This window comes from Bos taurus, chromosome 13 (assembly GCF_002263795.3).
Source record: "Bos taurus isolate L1 Dominette 01449 registration number 42190680 breed Hereford chromosome 13, ARS-UCD2.0, whole genome shotgun sequence".
NCBI classification, from domain to species: Eukaryota; Metazoa; Chordata; class Mammalia; order Artiodactyla; family Bovidae; genus Bos; species Bos taurus.
In genome coordinates, this window is record NC_037340.1 from 12,398,282 (window position 1) to 12,421,168 (window position 22,887).

At 49.3% G+C, this 22,887-nt stretch overlaps 1 protein-coding gene across 1 annotated transcript; it reads left to right on the plus strand.

Moving 5' to 3' along the window:
* The first annotated feature begins 2,035 nt into the window (after positions 1 to 2,035).
* On the plus strand, positions 2,036 to 19,996 carry LOC101907256 (uncharacterized). The gene is made up of 2 exons (XM_059892815.1): positions 2,036 to 4,661; positions 4,783 to 19,996. The coding sequence occupies exon 2, from the start codon at positions 15,537 to 15,539 to the stop codon at positions 16,611 to 16,613; it is 1,077 nt and encodes a 358-aa protein (XP_059748798.1). The 5' UTR covers positions 2,036 to 4,661; positions 4,783 to 15,536; the 3' UTR covers positions 16,614 to 19,996.
* Positions 19,997 to 22,887: the final 2,891 nt, after the last annotated feature.

Sequence of the window (22,887 nt, forward strand, 5' to 3'; positions counted from 1 at the left end):
GACTAAACCACCACCTTGAACTTCATCAAAGGTGCTGCCCACCTGCCCCTGGGTGGGGATGAGATTAATTGCAGGGTGGTGCTCAGCAGCTGTTCTGAAAGAGTTACACAGAACTCCTATCTATAGGAGCACCAGGCTGGACTAGGGGACCCTGGGAGGTGCTCATCACATGCTCCCCCGGACGCTGAGAAATCTGAGGGAACTTGCTTTACCCCAGGAAGCGCATGTGGCCACATTCTCAATCACCTGTCCTGCCATTTCCACAGCAGGACTTCTGCACTTGACCCAAATGCCACTGAACCCCAGGCCGGGTATGTGATGGGTTCTCATCTGCTGACCAGGTGAGCTCAGGAATTTGGAGAGTGGACACAGGTCCCACTAGTCTCCCATTTCCCGGTTCACTCTGACTCGATGCTGGCCTGAAGACGGGCCAGCACTCACAGGGCATTTCTCGTTTGGACTGATGGGCAGAGTGTCGGTCTAGTTCCATGCATTGTTTGCTTTGTAATCTAGGAGGTGAGCAGGGGCACTTCATATGTCCCCTGAGATCTGTGTGCACCTGTACACACTTGCCACTAAGGAGCCCTCAGGCCTGGAACATTTTCTCACTAGTGGCCCAGAGGCCTGAAACACCTATTCCCAAAGGGGATGTAGAGGTGCCAGGCGGACACCCTCAGTAACTCATTAGATGTTTATTGAGCACCAACTCCCGTGCTTCCTACTTGTATGAACTTGGATGGTCATTGACCTCTAAACTTCAGTTTTCTCTGTAGACAGTTTACTAGGGTTGTCTGAGGAATTAATGAGATAATGGACTTGAGGGTCTTAAAGTGGCTAGGATTGATATATAGTAAGTGCACAATAAATGTTGACCAGTAGTGGTAGTAATATTAGCACCACAGCTTCTGTGTGCTCTGCACATTGTACATAGTTGGATTCAAAGTTGGCCAAGCTTGGCCCTTGAGCTCGTAAACCCTTCAAGTGTGCAGAGAATCCTGCGTTCAGACCTTGGTGGCTGAAAATCACACACAACTTCCAACAAGCTCCACTTTATTACCCACAGAAAAATGTTCCTGAACTGTTGTGGGAATGCCACCTTTCAGTGAAACAGGCCTGGGCTACGTCCCGTTACCTTGTCAGAGAGAAACAGTGTCTGTCTCCCCAGAGATCACTGGCCACTTGATTTCAGGCATACACCTCTTTATTTTCTCAGTTTTTTTCTCTATATATCTCTTGCCAGTAACAGGGTTGAATACTAAGGAGAAACACACAAGGTCCTAGTTCGTCTGACTTCAGAAGTAGCACAGGTGGCTTGGGGGTCTTCCAGCATCCCAGAAAAGCATGGGCTTTTGGCTGAAATGCACCCTTCACCCAGGACAGATATGGATGGGGGTCAGATTGACAAGATTTAGCCCTCTTGAGGCTGATGGGATTTTCGCCAGGCTTCCTCGAGAGGGCATGGTGAGGGGGAAGAAGCGGATGGAGCAGAACAGGCGTCAGAGTTGAAAAGAGGAAGCAGAGTTGTCTTCAGCTTCATCAGATCTTCGCCCCCGGACACCCCTGCTCGGGTGCAGCGCAGGGCACGTAGTGCTACGGCTTCTGTGTAGGGGGTCATTGACTTAGCACTGAGCCCAGGAGGGATTGTAAGGTATGACCCCAATCCTCCAGTAATTGATAATCTGTTCCAAGCCACTCATGAATGTGCAGCCTCTTCCTTGATTCCAGCAAGGCGGGGCCACTGGCTGGGATTGCACACCTGCTGTTCCTTGGGTAAGTTTCTCAGCCGAAGCTTCATTGATGTCGCCTGTGCCATAAGAATCAAATAGTGGGTTTTTCAGGGTGATGGAGAGTGGAGAACATACACTCTGCACCTGCCATGTGCTAGGCTAAGGTCCTGGCGACACGGCAAATCCTGCTTCTGTGGAGCTGTTCTTGAAGGAAGAGCACACAGGAACAAAAAATTAAGAAGAATATCAAAATGAGAGAAGCTGAGATGGATACTGCGATGCTGAAGGCCCTGTTCTGGGATGGGCTTAGCTGCAGGTGCGGTAGGGGGCCTGTGGGGGCCCACACGCAAGGGCTGCTCGGAGCAGGAGCACGAAGACCTGGTGTCCTTAGCCTGAGTCAGGACAACACGGGCCAGTCCAGCTGTTGTCAAGCCTGCCCTGCCCACCCTGCTGCTTGGCTGCTGGTCCCCAGAGTGCTCCCTCATGAACACTGCACTCTAACCACCTTCCCAGGCTCTGCTCCCCTGAGACCCAGACTGCAGCCCACGTGCTCCAGGGGTGAGGTGCCGTGGTCTGTGGTCCCTCAAGCTCGATTCCCTGAATGACAAGGATCAGCCCCTGGAAGACGGGGAAGGACATTCCAGATGAGGGATTGGAGATGCGGGTATGAGCATGGCCTGCTTGAGGAATGGAGGGAAAAGCCAGTGAGAGGTGGGCACAGAGCTGTCTGTGTCAGAGAGGACTCATGAGCCAGAGTCGGGGGCATGTGAATTTTCTTCTGGGTGTGGTGTGATTGATTCAGTCTGACTTCATGGGATCATCCAGCTGCTGAGTGGAGGTCAGATTGTAGGTAGGGGCTGGAGTAGAACTGGGGAGACCTAGAGGCAGGAAATGGTAAGAGCCTGGCTGAGAAAAGATGGGGTGATGGTGGAAAGGGGACAGATTTCCTAGGTAGAGGGGAACGGGCTGGCTTAGGAGGGGTAGGTGTAGGAAGGGGTGGGATGAAGGGAGTGTGGGGTCCTGGGCTGTGCAGTTGGTGGGCGGGGAATGCAGAGAAGGATGGAGAGTGCAGACAGTCCCCAGGTGTGGTTCATGTAGGGGTGCTGCCCGGGGGCCCCCACGGCCCCCGTTGAAGTGTTTGCATACTCTGGTTCCACGCCTGCTGGGGAAAAGGGCCACTGCCAAATGGCCCTGGTTTCTGGAGTTGCCTAGCCTGCAGGTGGGCAGGCCAGGGTCTGGGCCTAAGAGCTGAGGCCATGATGTCGCCCTGGGCAGGGGGAGGAAAGCACAGGGCCCCTGCTCCAGAGTGCTGCCCCACTGTGTGCGTGGAGCTCAGGCCTGCTGTGAGGAGCAGGCCCTGGCAGTGTGGAGCCAGGGGACACTCCCACTGGACCCTGTGCAGACTGGGGAGACGGGCTGACTGTAAGCGGATCTCTCTGTTCTGCCTGACCTGATTTTCCCTTCCTTTTAATTTGACTTTTGTTTGTTTGCTTTGCATTGTTTTTGAGAGACCCTGGAGACAGACCTGAGACAGCCCGCACTGGTAGCTGCACACCCGGATCAGGCCAGGGCCTTCTGGCCTCAGCCTGCCCTTGGCCCTCCCAGAGGCCCAGGCCTCCCTCTGCAAATTCCTGACTTCCTGCAGTCACAGAACCAGGCAGACCACACCCACCAGGGCCTCTCTTGCCTTCCTCTTCACCGCCTGCTGCAGCAGGAACCTGCTAGAGCCACTGGCCCACACGGCCCCCTCAAGAGAAAGCCTGAGGAAGTGCTGGTGGGTGAGAGAGAAGATCTGTGTTTTTAGGTCCCTAGAGCCAGCAGCCTGTGACTTTGGTATCCTACCCCTTGCATGGTCCACCCAGGTTTCTGCACCGGCTCCCAGGTGCTCTGTTCCTGCTGCTGTGATCTGCAGACAAGCACCTAGGGCCTGACGGTCGGCCACCCCGATGTTACTGAGGGAAGGAAATCAAAAACAACTGCAAAATCTCTAATCGCATTTTACTTTTAAAAAACTTTTTATCTCGAAATAATTACGTCAAGTCCCGCAAACCCTTTGTCCACCTTCCCCCAGCAATGATGTCTAATGTGATGACACTAAACATCAAAACCAGGAAACTTACATTGGTTCAACATTGGTAACTAGAGTCTAGGCCCCATTAAGCTTCCACAGTTTTTACAGGTGCATGTACCTGTGTTCGGAGAAGGCAATGGCACCCCACTCCAGTACTCTTGCCTGGAAAATCCCATGGACGGAGGAGCCTGGTAGGCTTCAGTCCATGGGGTTGCTAAGAGTTGGGCACGACTAAGCGACTTCACTTTCACTTTTCACTTTCATGCATTGGAGAAGGAAATGGCAACCCACTCCAGTATTCTTGCCTGGAGAATCCCAGGGACAGAGGAGTCTGGTGGGCTGCTGTCTATGGGGTCACACAGAGTCAGACACGACTGAAGCGACTTAGCAGCAGTAGTACCTGTGTTTCCACAGAATGGGATTGCATGTGTAGATTTGCCACCCTCAGGGTACGGAAATGTTCTATCACCACAAAGGAACTCCTTCCTGTGTTCTACTCCTTCATCCCTGATGTAGTAGTTCTTCAGAGAAACAGAACAAAGGATAAACAGAGATGTATATTTTATTCTATTTTATTTATAGGAATATTGAGGGATATTATAGGAATAGGCAATTATGGAATTATGCAGGCTGAAATGTCTCACAGTCTTCCATCTGCAAACTGGGGAAGCATAAAAGTCAATTCTACAGTTCAACACAAGTCTGAAGGCCTGAGACCCAGAGGTGCTCACAGTCCAAGATCAAGGGCCCAAGAGTCGGGGGCCAATGGTGTGAGTCCACTCTGAGTCTGAAGAAGAGAACCAAGAGCACCCTTGTTTGAGAGCAGGGCAAGACGGACGTCCCAGCTCAAGCAGAGTGAGCAGGTACCCCTTCCTCCATCTTGTTCTTTTCACGTTTTTGATCACCTGGTGGACGCCCACACACACTGGGGAGGGCCGTTTTCTCTACTCAGCCTTCTGGTTCAAATGCTTATCTCTTCTGCAGACACCCTCACGGACACACCCAGAAATAGTGTCTCATCAACAACCTGCGCACCTCTTAGCTCAGTCAAGTTGACATGTAAAATGTGTCATCATACCTGGAAACAACTACCCTGGTTTCTTCTGTAGCGTTTTGTCATTTTGAGAGTGTTATGTAAATGAAACTGCACAACATAGATGGATGATGGATTTATGCTGCCCTTGAGATTCCACTGAAGCCGGTGCCTGTGGTTCCTTCTTATGGACGAGTGGTAACCCTGTTGGGTGGCTGTCCCTGAGTTGAAACATGCACCTACTGAAGGACATTTGTGTTGTTCCCAGTTTGAGGCTATTCTGAATAAAGCTGTTGTAAGTATTTCTATGCAAGTTTTTTTTTTTAAGTTTGGTAAAAATATGCATAAAATTTACCATTTTTAAGCGTACAGTTTAGTATGTGTACAGGTTTCCGTATGGATGTAAGTTTTCAGTTCTCTGGGACAAATACCTAAGAGTACAGTTGCTGAATCATGTGGCAAGTGCATGTTTAGCTTCTTAAGAAACAACTGCCAAACTGTGTTCTGCAGTGACTGCACCATTGTCCATTCCCACCAGCAATGTAGGGGAGATCCAGCTTCTTCACAGTGTTGCCAGCATTTGGTCTCATCACTGCTTTTTTTTTTTTTTTAAGCTGCCATCGTCCGTGTGTACTGGTGTCTCCTTATTATGATTTGCATTTCCCTAACGGCTAATGATCGGAGAAGGCAATGGCACCCCACTCCAGTACTCTTGCTTGGAAAATCCCATGGATGGAGGAGCCTGGTGTGCTGCAATCCATGGGGTCGCTAAGAGTCAGACACGACTGAGCAACTTCACCTTTCACTTTCATGCATTGGAGAAGGATGTGGCAACCCACTCCGGTGTTCTTGCCTGGAGAATCCCAGGGATGGCTGAGCCTGGTGGGCTGCCGTCTATGGGGTCGCACAGAGTCAGACACGACTGAAGCGACTTAGCAGCAGCAGCAGCAGCAGCAACGGCTAATGATATTGAGCATCTTTTTGTGTGGTTGTCATTCGTGTATCCTCTTTGGTGAAATATCTGTTCGTGTCTTCTGCTTTTCTAACTTAATTAAAAGCAGGGTCTGCTTTCGTGTGTTGTTTTTGAGTTTTGAGAATTCTTTCACTTCTTTTAGAGGTTCTAGATATAAGTCAGATATGTGGTTTTCATATGATTTTCCCCAATCTGTGGCATGTCTTTCGTCCTTTTAATGGCATCTCTTGCTCAGCAAAAGTTTCAAATTTTGATGAAGTTCAACTTATCTTTTTTGGTGATAGCTCTACTTTTTGCCTAGCCCTAGATCTCAAAGGTTTTCTGTTGTTCTTCTTTCCTAGAAGTCTAATAGTGGTGCATTTTACATTTAGGTCTGTGATCCACTTCGAATTAACTTTGGTATAAGATATGAGGTTTAAGGGTTTTCTCTTTTGCCCATGGATGATCAGTTGCTCCACTGCCATTTGTTGGAGAGGCTGTCGTTCTCCACTGGGTAAGGTTTACACCTTTGTCAAACCAACAACAACCACAGAACCTACCATGTGGGTCTGTTTCTGGTTTCTCTATTCTATTCCACTGACCTCTGGGTCTGTCGCTTCACTAATACCACACTGTGCTACTGTAGCTCTGTGGTGAGTCTTGATATCAGGAAGAGTGAGTCTTCCCACTTTATTCTTTGTTAAACTTGTTAGCTGATTTAGTTCCTTTGCCTTTGCATATAAATTTTGGAATAAGCTTGTCTCTGTCTACAAAGTATCTTGCTGGGGTTTCCATAGAAATTGTGTTATTATTTTTGAGCTGTCGTGGATTAAATGGTTTTTGTAATCTTATTTTCAAATTGTTCATTACTAATATCTAGAGATACAGTTGAGTTTTTTACACTAGTCTGGTATCCTGTGATGCTGCTCAACCCATCAGTTCTAGTAGTTGTTTCTAGTAATGGATTCATGTCATTTGCAAATACAGTTTGACTTCTTGCTTTCCAATCTGGATGACTTTTCTTTTTCTTACCTGATTGCATTGGCTAGAATCTCCAGTACAGTAACCAGTAGAAGTGATGGGAGTGGACATCCTTGCCTTGCTCCTGATCTTAGGAGAATCATTCTGTTTTTAACCATATAATATAAGAACTACAGAGAGCACCATATACTGACCCAATACCAGGGTCCTGAGAAGAGGGGAGGGATGGGTGAAGGCAACTGGAGCTGCTTCCCAACAAGATGGGTTGGGAGGAAAACGAGCTCACTGAGGTTAGGAAGTCTATGAATTTGTCCTGACATCCCAGTGTGGGAACTGACAGCTGAAGAGGACAGACTCAGCATTGCTGATGCTATTGCAAGTTCAGCTGTCCTTCCCTGACAAGGTCAACCTCCTCTTCCTCCCCACCATACCCATGAATGAGACAGACAGACACCCTGTAGGTGTCCTGTGCCCCACAGTGATGCCCCATCGCTCCAGAGTTGGGGTCTGGAGCTGGCCAGGCAAACTGAGAGGCTCCCAAGTATTCCAGGGAAGAAAGGCAGGACCAGGCATGTGGGCAGCTGCCATTAATGAGGATCCTGTGGACCTTCCTCCCCTGTTAGGAACCTATCCTCCATTGATCCATTCACTTATTTAATGCATTTGTCTGATACCTGCTAGGTGCAAGGCTTCTTTTGAGACACAATGTGGGATGAAATAGACTAACAAGGTCCTTACTTACCAGACAATTGTAGTTTACAACACAGGCATGTGTCTCAAATGCTTATTCCTTAGGAACAATGTGAGCCCTGGGACTAGAGAGGCATAAACCAAGTGCTGTGGTTGTTTTGAGAAAGGAAACAGCATGTGTGTGCGTGTCTGTGTAGGGGTGTATGTGAGGGGGGTGTTGTTAGGCCAAAGTGGGATGGGGGCTGTGAACAGTGGTAGGGGCTGTAGGCAAGCTGAACCCTACATGATGTAAAAGATTTTAACTGACGACTACTGGAAGGAGCTTTGCAGACACCGTGACTCTCAAACTCTCATGAGCATGACTGACATGAGGTCTTGGTTAAAGTGCAGATTCTCATTCCATGTGTCTGGGTAAAGACTTGAGAGTTCCGACAAGCTCTCAGGTGGGGCAGATGTGGAGGTCACCCTGCATAGCGGGAGTGCAGAGATTGCCTAATGTGATTTGGCTGCAGAACAGTGGGAAAGGAGGAGAGCAGAATGGGAGAAGTGGGGGGGCCAGATTCCAGGCAGAGGAGTTTGAACTGTATTTGGCAAGTAGTGCACAACCTCTGAAGGTATTTGGGTCATGCCATGAGCCAAGCTGGACGTTAGGAAGATTAGCCTGGAAATTACTCAATGGAGAGACAGAGCAGGCAAAACTAAAAGGATATCCATCCATGTGTCCACCCATCCATCCATCTATCCACACATCTGTGCACCTACCTAACATCTGTCCGCCATCCACCAGCATTTGTTAGACACATATTATCCTCCAGAGCCTGGGGAATGATGGAGAAGCACCAGTTCCCCCACCCCCACCCCAGCCCAGGGATCCCAGAGCCCAGAGGGATTGAAAGATCTACATTTAAAGAAGTCTGGAAGCAGAAACTCCCTACCAGAGGTGACATCAGAGACAGAGCTCCTGTGAGAACTTCTGGACAGACAGGGGTTTCCTACTGGGGTTCCAGCCATTACTGACTCAAGGATGGCAGAAACAGAAGGGCCTGTCTGCCTGGGTTGCCATAACCAAGTTTCGCAGACATTTGTTTCTCACAGTGCTGGAGGTTGGAAGTCCAAGGTCACAGTGTCAGCAGGGAGACTTCCTTCGTGGTCCAGTGGCTAAGATTCTGTACTCCCAATGCAGAGGGGCTGGGTTCCATCCCTGGTCGGGGAACCAGATCTCATATGCCCCAACTAAGAGTTTGCATGCCACAACTAAAGATCCTGCGTGCTCCAGCAAAGATCGGAGATCAGGAGTGCCACAACTAAGACCTGGTGCAGCCAAGTAAATTGATAAATAAATAATACAGTGTTGGCAGGGCTGGACCCTGGTGAGGCCTCCCTCCTTGGCTTGCAGCTCGCTGCCTTCCCACGGACTGTCCTCTGTACACTGGTGGGAGTGAGAAGGATGCTCTGGTGTCTCTTCCTCTTCTTCCAGGGACCCCAGCACTAACCACCTCATTTAACCTTGGTCACCTCCTAAAAGGCCCTGTCTTCAAATATGGTCCCATTGGGGTTATTTGGGGCTTCAACACATGAATTTGGGTCGACATACATCTAAGAAACCCTCTAGTCCAGCCCTGTGACTTTACTGGTGAAAACACAGAGGGTCAAAGATGTTAGGGGATTTGCTCAAGGTCACACAGCTGGCTGGCAGCACATCCAGAGCAGGAAGTCAGGCCCATCATCTCCCAAATGCGCTGGGAAAAGGACAGTGTCTTCTGGCTGTTGAGGCTGAGTGCTGGGGCCTGCGGTGGCGTGCCCTCCAGTACCAGCCCTGTGTTTATGTGAGGGACAGGGCCGGAGGGGAATAGCCCACCCCGAAACCAGAAGGATTTAGCTGAGACCTCAGAAAGGCTTCCTGTCCCTGCCAAGTATGACCAGTGGTGGTTATGGGGCTTCTTCTTCTGAAAATGGCAGAAAGCTGGCCAAAGGGGCAGGGGAGGGACTTTACAACTGCTTCAGGCTCCTCCTAGACTTAGGATTCTCTGATGACAATTAAAGACCTACTCAACCGAAACCGCTTGAATCCAGAAGTCCTGCCAGGAGGAAATAAGTCACCAAAAAAAATCATCCCGTGCATACCTTTGGCCCAGCAGCCTGACCTTGAGGGTGAGGGCAGGGCCTGGGCCCTCACAGGGCTGTTTACCTTGGTTAGGCAATGCAGATAAGTGGCCTTGTTTGTGTTTGCACATGGGGTCAGTGTTGGGGCGGGCAAGGTCAGTCTGGAGCAGTGGGCAGCCAGCCTTAGGTCAGGGGCTGTGGTGGGGCCTGAGGACGGGAGGAGCAGCTGCAGCCCAGCCCAGAGGCCCAGCTCCACGCCCTCCTCCCCTCCCTGTCCACCCTCCGCTCACCGGGCTGCTCTGTCTCTGCAGTCTCCGCATGGCCCCCATCCCTCCACAACCCGCCGCTGACAACAAAGTTCTGTACTGATCCTCTCCCAGAAGAATTTTTCTTTTTGAGAAAATTTTTTCATTGAAAAATGAATTCAGGCAATCCCTTTCAGACCCACAAATGCCGTTTTTAGGAACTTAGGAGATCCTGAGACCCACCCTGTTGGGTCATAAAGAGTGTTTGCCTTTCTGAGCGCTGTCCCTCTTGATTTGTGATGGGAGAACACACTCCAGAGAGGCCTGCTCTCAGTCCAGTGTTTTCTGGCTCCGTGTAATAAAGGCATCACCCCCTGGGAGGGGGTCAGGAAGAACACCTATGGTGGAGGTAGGGATGGAGAGGACGGGAGTGCTGTTTGCTGCTGAGGACCCCACTTGCCCCCAAGCCTGTGCAGCCACAGCTAATCTAAGTCACATTCTCCCTGGAAAGAGATTCCGAAAGAGTTCTAGAACACACACACCTCTTAGAACTGTGACTGCTCTGGGAGAGAGCCATGCTCCATGGGGTCCCACGCTCCATCCCACCTCATGACTTCCGTGGACCCGCTGGCCAGTGGAGGAACCACTCAGGCTGGCAGGGCTTGCTCAGTTTATTTTGGCCATGCCCACCCTTGGTGGAGAGGGGGAGTGGAGGGAGGGAGAGTCACGCCCAGTGATGGCGGGACCCAGGATTTGGTTTAGTCCTGGCTTCCAACACTTGGCTCCACTGTCTGCAGAGGCAGCTCCTGGCGGAGACTGTTGATTTGGGAAGTGTGGTCAGTGGGCACAGAGCCTTCTCAGCGCCTGGTTTACTGAAGAAATGAGTACATGTGAGACCAGAGTGGCCTCTGTGGACGGAGGAAGGCCCTGCTTCCTGCTGACGTACCCATCCCGGGACACTCCTTTACCCAGGGTCCCGGTGCCCCCTGAGCAGGTTGTGATCTCACCTGGGCCCTCAGGTTCCGCCCTGCAAGGATGGAGGTTGTAACCTTTACTCATGACCTCTTCCAAGCCCTCCATTTACCAGTACATCTTCCTACATCCACCAGCTGGGGACAGGATGTGGATGGTGCCCCAGGCCCGGCTGATTGACCTTAGACATGGGGACGCTGCCTCACCGGCCCGGGTGTCCCTGGAGCATCCTCCTCCCACCCACAGGGTGCTGGCTGTGGGGTCGGCCGGTATCAGAAGACGGGATTTTTGTCCAGTGTTGCCTGGTCACCTGCTGGCTCTGTGACCTTGACCTTGGCCTCTCTAACTTTAAGTTTCCTCATCCTTCAGTGGAGATGGTAAAGGACCGACTGCACAAGTCTGTCACGAGAAATTAAGGTGACCCACGTCCAGCCTTGAACATGACACCTGGCCCAGAAATGCTAAAACCTGGGTGCTCCCACCGGTTATGGGTCATGAGCACACTCACCTGAGGTGGGATCACACCCAGTCACACACTGTTTACTCGGCAGTGAAGACAGTGAGTCCCCACATAGACGTGAAGGGACCAGCCTCACCCCGAACAGCACAGTCTCACCTCCCAGGAGTCTCACTGGCCCTAAACAATAAACTGAACTCGAATAATCAGACTCTGCCCCTTATCCCCATCACAAACTCTGGCTAGGGACATCAGGGAGACCCCCTCCCATCCCAGCAGGCCCCAAATCATCCTCAGTTGAAAGGGCTCCTGGGGCCCCAGAGATGCACGGGACAGGCTGCTTTAATCTCAGATAAGCCAGCTTGAACCCCTTCCCAAGACCCCTGAGACCTGGGAGTGCAGCTGGCAGCTAGTACAGCAGCCGGAAGTGAAGACAGCACAGGGAACATTCCAGCAACCTATCCTCTGGGCCCTGCAGGAAAATTCTCAAGGCCCAGAGCCATGATATCATTTCTGGCCCAACCTATAAGTCACCTTTTGGGTGGGTCTGGCCACCCCAGATCAGGGCCTTCTGCTCTCCAAGGGCGGGACAGGCAGCCTAAAATCTGAGACGATGTGGAGCCAGAGGTGCCTGGAGATTGAAAGGATCTCCTGGGCTGGTCAATACTGTGGATTGAACTCCCAGTCAGGTCCCAGCGGGGCTTGGTCTCCCTGGGGCTTCCATGCAGCCCTCCCCTGACAGGGGGCCTCAGAATGGAATGTTCTGGGACTAGCAGATGTGTAACAAATACTACAAATGCTTGCTCACTGATGTCAGAGGATCAGGGCTGGCCCTGAGCTGGACGCAGAGGTGAAAGCTGACTTTGTTAATCCCAGCTTCCCTCTCTCTTTGTACCTTCTGCTGCCCTTACCTCTCCTGGGCCTCTTCCTTGCTCCTTGCTCCTGACCTTGAAACGTCTCCTCAGGGAAGGGGAGGAGAATTTAGACTATAGTGTAAATGACTGATTGCTTTAAGTGTCTGATCCCTTTAAAGCTCTGCAGCCCCCCTTTATGTCTATCTTTTTAACAAGCTAGACATGTCCTCAGTCTTGGGCTTCTGAAACAGGGATCATGAATCCCTGGGGATATGTACTGATGTTCTGGGGAGCAGACAAAGCCACAGGATAACCCAGATAACCTGCTATACTTTCCTGGAACATTTTATTCAGTGAAAGGAAAATAATACATGAAAAGAAAAAAGTTGCCTGGATTTTGAAGACAAAACAAAGAGTCTACTCGCCATACACAATAGTTAAATTCATTTCCACAAAGCTCAGAGGAGCGTAGTTCCCACCTGATTGCTCCCACCACGGACTGTGGAAACATCTGGTGACGACAGGACATCCCCTTCTGGTCATCGTCATTTATCATCTTGGTTGGTAGAGACCTGCTCTGCAGGACTTAACGCTTTTCTATAATCAATAATATTTTTGAAATGAAGGTTAGACTTTGTATAAGTGTAAACCCACGTTGCGCAGTCTGGACCTTACACAGAGCTAAAAGGGCATCTAGCAGGTTGCCCTGTGTTTCTGAGCCCATGTTTACTTAAAGGTTTAAGAGTTTTAAGAAGTACAAATCTGACTGCTCCAGATGTAAAACTCTGAGAAAGCACAGGTGGAAACTGTTCATGGAACCTTAGTGGAGAGTGCAGGCTACAAGTACAAAACACGGTTCAAGGAGCGCAAAGATGGACTTGAGAAAATGCGTGAAAAAGGAGAAAGCTGGGACACTGGGCAAGAGGACCATCACTGGGAGATCACAGGGGACCTGGGCAGGAGAGTCAGGAGCTCTGGGCCCTGCAGTGCCCTGGACCCTGCCCTCCTCCTGTGCCTGCACACGTCCTGTGTCTCTAAAAGGAGAAAGTTCCCTGGAGTCCAGCCATCTCCAGGTCAAAGCCATGGTGTCTGACTTTTGACAGAATCTGACTCTGTTTCCAAAGCTTCTATTTGCTCTCTGATGACATTTGCTGCAATGAGATTTCTCTCAATATTCCCAGTGTTATCATCAGTCAGTGGATGCTGGAGAAATGAGATGAATCACATTGGTGGTGTGATAGGTGAATAAGGAAGTAGATGAGTTCATGTTTTGATTAGGACTGCCTCCTGGAACTGGGCAAGGATGGGCCCCTCCCTCGGGGCACTGGGATCACTCCTCAAAGTCCTCCTCTATCGTCCTGAAGTACCCTGATGTTCTCCTGGTGTGCCTCTGTCCAGCACCCCTCACCTCCATGGGCTCCAGGGCTGATGGTGATGATGTTCTTCGTGATGCTTGAAGGGCTTCCCGGGCCATTGCCCCGCACCCCACACCCTCTGTCTCTAGCGAGCACCAGGCGCCCTGTTTGCCTTCCTCTGTCCTCAGCTACATCCTGTCAGTCACGATGGCCATGAAGGGCCAGAACACAGACAAACAGGGCCCCTGCAGACCCATCTCTGGATTGAGAGCTGGTGTGAATTCTCTGGGCTTCCCAGTGGCTCAGTGGTAAAGAATCTGTCTGGAGTGCAGGAGATGCAGGTTCAATCCCTGGGTCAGGAAGATCCCCTGGAGGAGGGCATGGCAACACCCTCCAGTATTCTGGCCTGGAGAATCCCATGGACTGAGAAGCCTGGCAGGCTACAGACCATGGAGTCACAAAGAGTAGGACATGACTGAAGCGAGTGAGCACACATACATGAGTGTGAACTCTCTAGGGGGCAGGTGGGGATAGTCATCTGCCTCCCTCCGTTCTGTAGAGAAGCCAGACCCAGGAAAGCAGAGAAGAAAAAAGAAGGGGAACATGCACACATGGAGAACCTTCTAGAGTGGCAAGACATTCACCCTCAGTGTCCCTTGCTGGGTGTGGGAACAGTTTCCTCGCTTCCATGCTTGAGGAGTGGAGGCCCCGAGATGCTGAGGAGTAGGTGTGGCTGGTGTCACCCAGGGCCTGCTGACCAGTGCCAGCCCACTCATGACTCACCTGCCCCATCCCGTAGGCACGGTGATCTCCGTTTTATGGATGGGAAACTCAGATGTAGAGTTACCACGTAACCCACCCACAGGTCAAGCTCGTAAATGCTAGAGCCGGGACCGCAGTCTCAGAGTTCTGACTTGAATCTGTGTGTTTCACCACGGGGTTGTTCTGCCCTCCAGGCCTCAGGGCTTTTAAATGCTGGACCCCGAGTTCCCTTGTCTCTGGCCTCAGCCAAAGGGGTCCTGAATGCCGCGTGTCTGAGGCCACCTGGCACGTCCCTCAGTGCAGAAGGATGCTCAGTGGAAAAAGAAAGGCAGGGATGTGGCTGCCAGCACACGTACACCTGGCCCCTCAGCCTGGCTCGAGGGCAGGTATTCCCGATCTTCCCAGGCATCTTCCACTGACACTGGTCCACAGGTGGGTGGGGGTGGTTTCCACCTTTCCCCATCTGCCCGCAGGACCGGCTCTGGCTCCCACCCACAGCCTCAGCTGCCCTGAGAGCTGGCTGAGAAGTCACTGTTGGCCAAGACCGAGGCTCGGTTCCCCCAGGGCCACACCTCTGTCATCTCCTCTATGACCAGATGAGTCAGGTAGAGTCTTGATGTACAGATGGAGGTACCCCAGCAGCTCTTCCCCCTCCGCCTTCCCCATGACAGAGTAGGAGCCTACGGGCTGAGCCCAAAGCAGAAAAAGATGTGGAGACAACAGGGATAGTGTAGGATATTAGGAGAGATTCCCGAGAGAGACCAGGGGGTGACCCTGACCACTGTCTAGTGTGGCTCAGTTCCTGCACGCACTTCTGAGCAGAGAAAATTGGCTCCAGTTTAGACCTGGAAGTGCCAGCTCTGGAGAAAAAGACTTTCCTGTTAATTCTGAGCATCTAAAATGCATTACTTGTGTGACAAAATTGCTAGTTGATGCCCCAATATACATTTGTTACATAGTACCATTATTATAGACCTTTTAGAACTAACACCCCAAAAAGATGCCCTTTTCATTATAGGGGACTGGAATGCAAAAATAGAAGTCAAGAAACACCTGGAGTAACAGGAGAATTTGGCCTTGGAATATGGAATGAAGCAGGGCAAAGGCTAATAGAGTTTTTCCAAGAGAACGCACTGGTCATAGCAAACACCCTCTTCCAACAACACAAGAGAAGACTCTACACATGGACATCACCAGATGGTCAACACTGAAATCAGATTGATTATATTCTTTGCAGCCAAAGATAGAGAAGCTCTATACAGTCAGCAAAAACAAGACTGGGAGCTGACTGTGGCTCAGATCATGAACTCCTTATTGCCAAATTCAGACTTAAAATGAAGAAAGTAGGGAAAACCACTAGACCATTCAGGTATGACCTAAATCAAACCCCTTATGATTATACAGTGGAAGTGAGAAATAGATTTAAGGGACTAGATCTGATAGATAGAGTGCCTGATGAACTATGGACTGAGGTTCGTGACATTGTACAGGAGACAGGGATGAAGACCATCCCCATGGAAAAGAAATGCAAAAAAGCAAAATGGCTGTCTGGGCAGGCCTTACAAAGAGCTGTGAAAAGAAGAGAAGTGAAAAGCAAAGGAGAAAAGAGAAGATATAAACATCTGAATGCAGAGTTCCAAAGAATAGCAAGAAGAGATAAGAAAGCCTTCCTCAGCGATCAATGCAAAGAAATAGAGGAAAACAACAGAACGGGAAAGACTAGATATCTCTTCAAGAAAATTAGAGATACCAAGAGAACATTTCATGCAAAGATGGGCTCGATAAAGGACAGAAATGGTATGGACCTAACAGAAGCAGAAGATATTAAGAAGAGGTGGCAAGAATACACAGAAGAACTATACAAAAAAGATCTTCACAACCAAGATAATCACGATGGTATGGTCACTCACCTAGAGCCAGACATCCTGGAATGTGAAGTCAAGTGGGCCTTAGAAAGCATCACTATGAACAAAGCTAGTGGAGGTGATGGAATTCTAGTTGAGCTATTTCAAATCCTGAAAGATGATGCTGTGAAAGTGCTGCACTCAATATGCCAGCAAATTTGGAAAACTCAGCAGTGGCCACAGGACTGGAAAAGGTCAGTTTTCATTTCAACCCCAAAGAAAGGCAATGCCAAAGAATGCTCAAACTACCGCACAATTGTACTCATCTTACACGCTAGCAAAGTCATGCTCAAAATTCTCCAAGCCAGGCTTCAGCAACACGTGAACCATGAACTTCAGTTGTTCAAGCTCATTTTAGAAAAGGCAGAGGAACCAGAGATCAAATTGCCAACATCTGCTGGATCATGGGAAAAGCAAGAGAGTTCCAGAAAAACATCTATTTCTGTTTTATTGACTATGCCAAAGCCTTTGAGTGTGTGGATCACAATAAACTGTAGAAAATTCTGAAAGAGATGGGAATACCAGACCACCTGATCTGCCTCTTGAGAAACCTGTATGCAGGTCAGGAAGCCACAGTTAGAACTGGACATGGAACAACAGACTGGTTCCAAATAGGAAAAGGAGTACGTCAAGGCTGTATATTGTCACCCTGCTTATTTAACTTATATGCAGAGTACATCATGAGAAACGCTGGGCTGGAAGAAGCACAAGCTGGAATCAAGATTGCCAGGAGAAATATCAGTAACCTCAGATATGCAGAAATTGAAGAGGAACTAAAAAGCCTCTTGATGAAAGTGAAAGAGAAGAGTGAAAAAGTTGGCTTAAAGCTCAACATTCAGAAAACGAAGATCATGGCATCCGGTCCCATCACTTCATGGGAAATAGATGGGGAAACAGTGGAAACAGTGTCAGACTTTATTTTTCTGGGCTCCAAAATCACTGCAGATGGTGACTGCAGCCATGAAATTAAAAGACGCTTACTCCTTGGAAGGAAAGTTATGACCAACCTAGATAGCATATTCAAAAGCAGAGACATTGCCAACAAAGGTCCGTCTAGTCCAGGCTATGGTTTTTCCAGTAGTCATGTATGTATGTGAGAGTTGGACAGCTGAGCGCCAAAGAATTGATGTTTTTCAACTGTGGTGTTGGAGAAGACTCTTGAGAGTCCCTTGGACTGCAAAGAGATCCAACCAGTCCATCCTAAAGGAGATCAGCCCTGGGTGTTCGTTGGAAGGAATGATGCTAAAGCTGAAACTCCAGTATTTTGGCCACCTCATGTGAAGAGTTGACTCATTGAAAAAGATTCTGATGCTGGGAGGGATTGGGGGCAGGAGGAGAAGGGGACGACCGAGGATGAGATGGCTGGATGGCATCGCTGACTTGATGGACGTGAGTCTGAGTGAACTCCGGGAGTTTGTGATGGACAGGGAGGCCTGACGTGCTGCAATTCATGGGGTTGCAAAGAGTCGGACACGAGTGAGCAACTGAGCTGAACTGAACTGAACCATTATTATTACACATCACTTAGTGCCCGAGTTGCTAGGTTCTTAGCCTGGTTCTTAGCTGTCTGTGACCAGGAGACAACATCCTGGCTAGTGGGATACACATGAAAGTGAGATGTGTGTAAATTCTGAGTCATATCCTCAAAGGAGGTGGTATGCCCTTGCCTTTCATCGTGTCGCCTTCGTCATGGCTGGAATGTGAACATGATGGCAGGAACTGGAGCAGCCATTCTGGGCCACAAGATGGAAGCACTTATTGAGGATGGCAGAGCAAAGAGTTACAGAGTCCTGGATCCCTGATGGTTGTGGAGCCACCATGATACTTCCACCTGTGTGTTTGAACTTCTACATGACAGAGGTAGAGATTTCCATCTTGTTTAAGCCAATATGATGTGGGTCTCTTTGTTAAAGCAAGCAACTTGATATCCCACCAGTGCAGCTCAAAGATCAGACTTCCTGAATACACTTTGGTTGTGAGGTTCTGTAATTCCTCAGGTAGATGAAACACCATGCTCTAAGGCCCTGCATATGCCTCATGGGTGTAAATCGTTGGGTGAGTTTGTAGGGAAACGGGCAGTCTCCTTCTCTGCTAACCCGTGACTACTTTCAGGCAGGCTGACAGGTCACTACTTCTAGAACACTGGGACCAGCCTTGGCTCCATTTCATTAGACTGAGGTTCATTTGATGGAAAGAGTTGGCAAGGGAAGAAAAGTCATGGGGACCAATGCGGGGATGGTTGTGTTCTGATCCTGATGCTGTGTTACCAGTCCTTGCTGTGGCCCTGGGCCAGTTTCTCCAGATGTGAAAATGGAAATGACCCTGACCACCATCCACAGGGCCTTGTCCCCATGATCTTTCCCCCAGGAGCCTGGGGAAAGTCTCATCCAGCTTAGGACAGCTTGTCTTTTCTAAAGATGACTGCCCTCTTTGATTTGATCGCAAGTAGCTTGACTTCAGGGGACAAAGCTGTAGGAATCTCCAGCCTGCTGTCACATCTGTGATTCTTGAGCCGGTCCTTCTATGCTGTCACACCCCAGCCACAAGACTTAGCAGCTTTTCTTATTCCTCCTTTTAAACGACAAGCCTATCACTAAAGAAAATCAACCCTGAATATTCATTGGAAGGACTGATGCTGAAACTGAAGCTCTAATACTTCGGCCACCTGATGCAAAGACCCAAGTTATTAGAAAAGGCCCTGAGGCTGGGAAAGATTGAAGGCAGGAGGAGAAGGGGATGACAGAGGATGAGATGGGTGGATGGCATCACCGAATCAATGGACATGACTTTGAGCAAGCTCTGGGAGACAGTGAAGGACAGGGAGGTCTGGTGTGCTTCAGTCCATGGGATCACAGAGTCAGACAAGACTAAGCGACTGAACAACAGCCATCACTCCAGCTTCCTGCTTTGTCTGGGCCATGTGCAATGAGGGGAAGTTGGTCTCATGTGGGCTGACCCCTCCAGGCACAGATAGGACTTTTTCTCACTGTCAAGGGGAAAAGCGGCCAGGGCAACCTCTCCTGTCTCCAGGTCTGCTTGTTCCAGAGATGTTTTCCCTGAAATAAATGTCTTTGACTCCTAGTCCTTCCATAGGTAATACTCACCTTTCTCCTGGAGCAGACTCTTTCTGAGGAATTCCTTCTCCCTGACCCCATCCCTATGGGCTGCAGGGGCCCTGAATGGCTGCAGTGGGACCTTTTCTTGCTGGGAGGACTTGAAAACAGGCATAAGGTCCCCAGTCATCTAAGTTGAGCCCTGACCATCCATTCCTATTATTTTTTCTTTACTGCTTTCAACGTGGCAGTTTCCTGGTCAGGAAGGACTCTAGGGCACAGGGTGGAAGCAGGGCTCCAGGGAAAGGTGGCCAGGTGCCCTGCTGTTCTGTATGTGGTTCCCACCATCTCTTCCCCCAGTCTCAACCGCTTGTGAAATGAGCGACTGAAGGCCAATCACACTGCCAGCTCAGTCTCATCTGTCTCTTCTGCGAAATGGGGGCCAAGAAAACCCTTCACCCCTTCAGACAAGGGACCAGCCTGTCTGGTCTCTTGGGTTCCCTGCCATCTCTGAGACCTGCAGTTCTGCAGAAGACTGAGTCACTAGAAACAACTGTGAAATTCCTAGTGAAACCTGGTGAAAAAATATAGATATTTTTTCCAGAAGTGTTAAGAAATAAACTGCTGGCACGGTGGCCATACCCCAAATACTTTGGCGTGTATTTTCTACACACAAGAATATTCTCCACCAACACAACCATCAAATGAAGTCAGTCTGCCCTGTTCTACCATCCAGTCTTCCTAGTAATTAATTGTCCATTGTAAAGCGAAAGGGACACAGGATCCTGTGTCCCATTTAGTTGTCACATCTCTTTGGGCTCCTTGCCTGGGAGGCATTTCTCAGTCTTTTATTTTAAAAAAAGTTCTATTTCCTTATTAATTTGTTTGTTTGTTTTTGATTGTGCTGCATCTTCATTGCCGCACAGGGTTGTCTCTTGCTGTGGTGAGTGGGGGGCTACTTTCTAACTGTGGTGCATGGGCCGCTCACTGCTTCTCTTTTTGCGGCACACAAAGCTCTAGGGCACAGGGGCTCGGTAGCTGCGGCTCCCAGGCTCCAGGGCTGCCTCATTCACTTTAGTTGTGTCCAACTCTTTGTGACCCTATGGACTATAGCCCACCAGGCTCCTCTGTCCAAGGGATTCTCCAGGGAAGAATATTGGAGTAGATTGCCATGTCCTCCTCCAGGGGATCTTCTCAGCGCAGGGATCGAACCCATATCTCTTATGTCTCCTGCATTGGCAGGCATGTCCTTTACCACTAGGACTACCTGGGAAGCCCCCTGGGTTCTAGAGCAGGCTCAATAGTTGGGGCACATGGGCTTCGCTGCTCCATGGAATGTGGAATCTTCCTGGAGCAGGGATCAAACCTGTGTTCCCTGAATTGGCAGGTGGAGTCTTCACCACTGAGCCATCAGAGAAGCCCCTCAGTCTTTTATTGGCTTACATGATCTCAACACTTTTGAGCATCACAGACACGATTTTTTTAGCATGTCCCTCAATTTGAGTTTTCTGGTGTTGCTTAGATTCAGGGTCTGAATCTTGGTAGGAACAGAAGTGGTACCTGTTCTCATGGCACAGTTTTCTCTTTGCTCTGTCACTGATGGAACTAATTCCTAATTAAGGTCTGTCCGCCAAGTTTCTCCACCGATGTGAGTTGTTGTCTCTAATTAGTAAGTGTTTTGTGGAGAAATACTTTGAAACTATGTAAGTAACCAATTACACATCAAATATAATTATGGTTAATAATTCTAAATATCCAGGTAAATTAATTAACACAGTTAATCAATTAACATATGTGTGGACTTGTGGTTTTCTGTTTCATCCAGTGGATTATGACTCATTTTTATCATTATTTATCCTGATGCTCAGATCATCCCAGATCTGGTCTCTGGGAGCCCATTAAGGCCAGCCTCTGTGTCTTTTTGACACAGCCCCACCATTCTTGAGTACTTCCTCCCTTTCTAGCACAAGCATATGTTCTGGGCTCATCTTGTGGTTTCTGGTCCCAAGCACTGGAATCAGCTGTTCCTCCCCAGAGCTCTGACGCTTTTTAGTGGAGAATGAATGGTGACAAGACTCTCTTGATCTAACTTTAACCAGGCTCCTCTGGTTAGGGGTCACTGGGCCTCTTCTCCCTCTGTGTGTTAGGCTCCATGCATGGCCTTGGACGGGTTACGTTTTAATGATCCCATCAGCTTCAGGTCTGGGCAGGAAATTTTCCATAGCTTTCCCCCAGCTCTTCATGCCTTTGAAAGCATGCCCAGGGCCAGCAGCTTCCCAGGCTGCGTGGCTCAAAGCAGCCTGCACTCAGTGCCCCGCCCAAGGGCCCCAGATCCCAGCCCTTGTCTCAGAAGTGGGCTGAGGGGGCGCCTGGGGATTTGGGGGCTTCCTGTGGACCCCACTATGGTTTCCCCTCCTGGAGTATCATTCCTCTTCCTAGAGATGAGATATGCAAGGTGCCAGTGGACAGAAAAATCCAAGAATCCCTTGCACAGATAATCAGAGACTGACAGCCCCAGAGACCACCAGAGCAGAGGCTTGTTTACACGAGGCCAGTAGAGCTGAAAACCCAGGGCTGTTCCTGGCCCAGCTGCTTCCTAAACCTGTATGATTAGTCAACATCGTGTTGTAGTCTATGCCTTAAAGAGGGGCTCCGAGATTGTCTGACCTGTGGGCCCCACTGCCTGGCCTGCCCTGGGTCCAAGGTCACACGCACCATGGCTCCCAGCTCCTGTGAGCCCTAGAGGGTGAGAAATGACCAGTGCAGGACCCTGTGTGGGAAAGTGGTCAGTGTCATGGAGAGCAAGACGGCCTGGGCTTGAACCTCAGCTCTGAGGACTACCAGCTGCGAGATTCCAGAAGTTACCTAGCCATGCTGTCCTCAACTTCTTCCAGTGGTACCTGCCTCACCCCACAGGGCTGATATGAGGAGTAAATATGTTCATCTATATATATATGGACTCTCTATATATGTCTGTCTGCTATTTATCTTTCGAATCTGACTTCCTATCTGTCTATGAACCCTACCAACTCCGGATCTACCTACCTATCAACTCTATCTGTGTCAACTCTTATCAACTCTATCAGTTCTGTTAATCTATCTATCATCTGTCTGGAAAAAGTCAATTTTCATTCCAGTCCCAAAGAAGGGCAATGCCAAAGAATGTTCACTACTGCATAATTGCACTCATTTCACATCCTAGCAAGGTAATGTTCAAAATCCTTCAAGCTAGGCTTCAACATTATGTGAACTGAGAACTTGCAGATATGCAAGCTGGATTTAGAAAAGGTCGAGGAACCAGAGATCAAATTGCCAACATCCATTGGAACATAGAAAAAGCAAGAGAACTCCAGAAAAACATGTAATTATGCTTTATTGACTACCCTAAAACCTTTGACTGTGTGGATCACAACAAACTGGAAAATTCTTAAAGAGATGGGCACAGCAGACCACCTTATCTGCCTCCTGAGAAACCTGTATGCAGGTCAAGAAGCAACAGTTAGAACTAGACATGGAACAATGGACTGGTTCCAAATTGGGAAAGGAGTACACCAAGGCTGTATATTGTCACCCTGCTTATTTAACTTATATGCAGAGTACATCATACTCTGCTGATATATGGAATCATCAAGCTGGAATCAAGACTGCTGGGAGAAATATCAGTAACCTCAGATATGCAGATTACACCACCCTTGTAGCAGAAAGTGAAGAGGAACTAATGAGCCTGT

Bases quoted from the DNA above. Each gene is read 5' to 3' on its own strand.
- LOC101907256 (XM_059892815.1), top strand. From the start codon at position 15,537: ATGAAGAAAGTAGGGAAAACCACTAGACCATTCAGGTATGACCTAAAT.